Raw genomic sequence first — 5,156 nt, forward strand, 5'->3', positions numbered from 1 at the left:
ACTGATAAACTAATACGTAGTGGTGTATTGTATATAATACATATAGTTGTAGAAAACTTAGTATATTATTGGGTTATTTGTTGTATATTTGGTTATATATTACTATTGTATCATCATAACAACATAAATGCCTGCCACAACAGATTATTTCAAGTATTTTATTATAGTATTATTCAAAGCTCTGCAATTAGTATTTATGAAAGGGCGAGAAAACAGTCAGTGGCAAGTTGCAGCAGGATTTCATTAACATAAAATCGAAACGCAAACAAGCGAGTGTTTATCTAAATTGTTTATGTGAATATATGCGTAATCATCACTCATTAACGGTGTGGATTAAACTGGACTTGAGTTTGACTGACAGGAGAAGCTCCATGGAAACCGCTGAGGAAACGACAACAAACTCAGTCAGCAGACATGAGGTGAGTTTCTCCTCTGCTTTTTAGTTCTGTTGTCAGTCAGAGATAAACCACCCTTTCTCTGAATCATAATCATGGTCAAAACAATTACGTTTCCCACCTTTGTTTGTTTGTTTTCAGTGTTGTTCGGAAGGATAACTCTGGAGCGGTTGTTAGTGGATCTCCGCCGGAGAGCGACATGTTTCACGCGGCCGCAAGCGGAGCGCGTGACTGGTTGAGTTTGACGCTGAAAAGAGCGCGAAAACCACTGATTACCGACAAACACGTGCGTGTTTATATACTCATACGATGCTTTCTAGTCTTAATTCAGCTCCATCGACCTAATATTACACATCGCACACTTGTTATCGCTACTTACTTTACCTGTGCAGCTGCCAGTGATAGACAATGTCCAGTGGTTATGACGTCAGCATGGCCTCCTCTCACTCATGCTAGTTTTATTTATTTATAGCAGGCATGTCCAAGCTCGGTCCTGGAGGGCCGGTGTCCTGCAAAGTTTAGTTTCAACCCAAATCAGCACACCTGGGCTAGCTAATCAAGCACTTACTAGGCTTTCTAGAAACATCCGTGCAGGTGTGTTGAGGCAAGTTGGAGCTAAAATCTGCAGGACACCTCGCCCTCCAGGACCGAGATTGGACACCCCTGATTTATAGTGACAGCGTTCATCACTTTACAGAAGCCTACAACACTTTTTAACATAAAGGGTTAACCTACATGTCAAGATATTATTGGGTTGACTATATAACCTCTCCATATTCTTCAGTGCAATAATGTTACAGTAATTTGGTGACTATAGTCAAAGTATTTACATCTTATTGCTCTTATGCTGTTTGCTGTTGATTGTGGTGTCAGCTTTAGATCATTCTCAAGAATTATCTAAATATTGGCTATTCTTTTTCTATAAAAAATTATAAAACTTTACTCTAGTCCAGGAACTCTACCACCTTACCGCCTATATACACTGACCGGCCATTTTATTAAGTACACTGTACTAGTACCATGTTGGACCCTCTTTTGCCTTCAGAACTGCCTTAATCCTTCATGTCATAGATTCAACAAGATATTGGAAATATTCCTGAGATTTTGGTCTATATTGACATAATAGCAGCACACAGCTGCTGCAGGTTTGTCAGCTGCACATCCATGATGCGAATCTTCCGTTCCACCACATCCCAAAGGTGCTCTGTTGGATTGAGATCCGGTGACTGAGGACGCCATTTGAGTACAGTGAACTCATTGTGATGTTCAAGAAACTAGTCTGAGATGATTCGTGCTTTATAACATGCTTTATGACGGCGTGTTATTCTGCTGGAAGTTGCCATCAGAAGATGGGTACACTGGGTTCATGAAGGGATGGACATGGTCAGCAGCAATACTCAGGTAGACTGTGGCATTGACAACAACGCTCAATTGTTACTAATGGGCCCAAAGTGTGCCAACAAAACATCCCCCACACCATTACACCACCACCAGCAGTCCGAACCGTTGATACAAGGAAGGATGGATCCATGCTTTCATGTTGTTGACACCAAATCCTGACCCTACCATCCGAATGTCACAGAAGAAATGGAGACTCATCAGACCAGGCAACGTTTTTCCAATCTTCTGTTGTCCAATTTTGGCGAGCCTGTGCAAACTGTAGCTTCAGTTTCCTGTTCTTAGCTGACAAGAATGGCACTCGGTGTGGTTTTTTGCTGCTGTTGCCCATCCGCCTCAAGGTTGGACATGTTGAGTGTTCAGAGATGCTCTTCTGCAGACCTCAGTTGTAACGAGTGGTTGTTTGAGTTACTGTTGCCTTTCTATCAGCTGGAACCAGTCTGGTCATTCTCCTCTGACCTCTGGCATCAGCAAGGCATTTGTGCTCACAGAACTGCCGATATTTTCTCCATTCTCTGTAAAACCTAGAAATAGTTGTGCTTGAAATCCCCAGTAGATCAGCAGTTTCTGAAATACTCAGAGCAGCCCGTCTGGCACCAACAACCATGCCAAGTATCAAAGATGCTTAAATCACCTTTCTTCCCCATTCTGATGCTCGGTTTGAACTGCAGCAGATCATCTTGACCATGTCTACATGCCTAAACGCCTAGTTGCTACATGCCTAGTTGCTGCCATGTGATTGGTTGAATAGAAATTTGCGTTAATGAGCAGTTGGACAGGTGTACCTAATAAAGTGGCCGGTGAGTGTACGTACACATCACATTCAAAATAAGTTTGCATTGTATTCAGGATGCAATACTACACACATGCACATATGTCTTTGAGAAAACATGTAAAAACATTTCTAAAACGTTTATATTAAAATAATATAGGTAAATATGTTTGTTTCGTTTATTTATATGTGATTAATTTTGAAAAATCGTTTGATTTTGAACTAAGTTATACAAATAATTACTGATTATCTGACATTCTCTTTTCTTTTTAATCTTCTATTTAGAGATCATCTAACCTTCTCCTCCCCATATTTATGTGTACAGGTTGATTATTTATATAGAATTATCCTATTATTTATATATGTTACTTATTTTGTTGCATTGATTAACTTCTGTTACACTCCAGATAAAAGCATGATCTGCCCAGTGATTAAATGTAAATGTCTAAATGTGTGTGTGTTTTTGTTTCAGGGTCTCTCTGTGCTTCATATAGCTGCCCTTCATGGTCATCTGGACTGTATGGAGCTGCTGCTGGCTGGAGGTTATGTGGATGTGAATGTCAGTTGTCCTCATGGACGCAGACCTTTACATATGACGCTGACGGCTCAGAGTCGACCAAACACTCACGCCGGACTCATTTACTTGCTGGAACACGGAGCCCACATCAGTGTGTATGAAACACCTCTGTTTTACCAGTAATCATGGATCAGTGTGTAAGATTCATATTTAATCCTGAAGGTAAACATAAGTCTGAGTATTGATTAGTGAAGATTACTTTTATGCTTGCATTAAAGTCAATAAGATATTTTAAATGTAGAGGAGGCAGATAGAGAGAAAGGGATTATATTAAGATACAAAAACCTGTATATTTCTTACTGAATAATACCTTTTAATGACATGCACTGATGCTTTGTGCAAAATTAGACCAGGTTTTTTCATTAAATATTATAAAGAAAATTAGTTTTGTTATTGTTACTACATACAGTTGTAGTCAGAATTATTAGCCCACTTTTGATTTTTGTTTATTTTTAAAATATTTTCCAAATGATGTTTCACAGAGCAGGGAAATTTTCACAGTATGTCTGATAATATTTTTTCTTCTGGAGAAAGTCTTTATTGTTTTATTTCAGCTAGAATAAAAGCAGTTTTTAATTTTTTTAAATCCATTTTAAGGTCAATATTATTAGCTCCTTTAAGCTATATATTTTTTCTGATAGTCTACAGAACAAACCATCGTTATACAATAACTTACCTAATTACCCTAACCTGCCTAGTTAACCTAATTAACCTAGTTAAGCCTTTAAATGTCACTTTAAGCTGTACAGAAGTGTCTTGAAAAATATCTAATCTAATATTATTTACTGTCATCATGACAAAGATAAAATAAATCAGTTATTAGAGATGAGTTATTAAAACTATTATGTTTAGAAATGTGTTGAAAACATCTCTCCGTTAAACAGAAATTGAGGGAAAAAAAATAAACAGGGAGGCTAATAATTCTGACTTCAACTGTATATACAGTGCTGGGCAACATGGTGGCTCAGTGGTTAGCACTCTCACCTCACAGCAGGAAGGTCGCTGGTTTGAGCCCCGGCTGGGTCAGTTGGCATTTCTGTGTAGAGTTTGGATGTTGTGATTAAAACGAGCCCACCAGCTCGTATTCAGGGGGAGAAATGTGAGTTCGTAAAACATCAATCTTTGTTTAATGGCTTTCTCAAAACCATTCCAGAGCAAAAACATTCACTCCTTAAAGAAACTCCCACAATGCACCTTCCTGTAAAAAATGCAGTTATCAATGTGGTGAGCCAAAAATCCACTATAATGCCTAAATCTATGCCGTACATTGATTTGTGAGCCAGGCAGCTGACGGAAATATGCTTAAGCTATATTAAAGCGAAACTCCGCGGCCTTAACAACACGCGACGCGACAAGATTCCAACGACAACTGTAAATGACAACGACATTCCAACGACAAAAAAAAATGCAGTTATCAATGTGATGAGTCAGAAATACACTATAATGTCTAAATCTATGCCGTACATTGATTTGTGAGCCAGGCAGCTGACGGAAATATGCTTAAGCTATATTGAGCGTAACACCACAGCCTTAACAACATGCGACGCGACAAGATTCCAACGACAAGCAATTTGTCTGGCTGCATCAAACGAAATGCAACATGACAGAAACATTTAAATACCAGCCACTGCACTCCCAACGAAATGGTGAAGGCTTTTAATCGAATGAATACATATTAAACCTCCTCTTTAATATTTTTAAGAGGCTACCGAGTTACTGATGTTGTTGGTTTGCACTGAATCATAGTTCTGATTTTCATTTTTAAACAGTTAGCTAGTTATTTTTTTATTTAAGATCTGAGGTGAACTATCTGCTGCTGCTTTTAGAGGTACGGCAATAAATGTAACGTAAAGTGGTATTTATACTCAGATTGGGAGCATTTAACACTGAATGAAGCACATAATCAGTACCTGAGGTGATCACTGTCACAGTATTGTATATTGTTGTTCCGTCGTGACGTCGCAGAAGTGGAAACAGTTTCTACAATAGAAGTTTTGCACGTCGCTGTCGCAAA

General features: G+C 38.7%; 1 protein-coding gene across 1 annotated transcript in view; it reads left to right on the forward strand.

Annotated features, from left to right (window-relative positions):
- Positions 1–400: 400 nt before the first annotated feature.
- ankrd53 (ankyrin repeat domain 53) overlaps positions 401–5,156 on the forward strand; it is a 9,357-nt gene continuing 4,601 nt past the window's right edge. Inside the window, exons 1-3 of the mRNA XM_056462675.1 lie at positions 401–419; positions 537–681; positions 3,038–3,237. Coding sequence (XP_056318650.1) covers positions 415–419; positions 537–681; positions 3,038–3,237 — 350 coding nt within the window. The 5' untranslated portion in view covers positions 401–414. The remainder of the gene's footprint in view (positions 420–536; positions 682–3,037; positions 3,238–5,156) is intronic.

The sequence above is a fragment of the Danio aesculapii genome, chromosome 7 (genome assembly GCF_903798145.1).
Source record: "Danio aesculapii chromosome 7, fDanAes4.1, whole genome shotgun sequence".
NCBI classification, from domain to species: domain Eukaryota; kingdom Metazoa; phylum Chordata; class Actinopteri; order Cypriniformes; family Danionidae; genus Danio; species Danio aesculapii.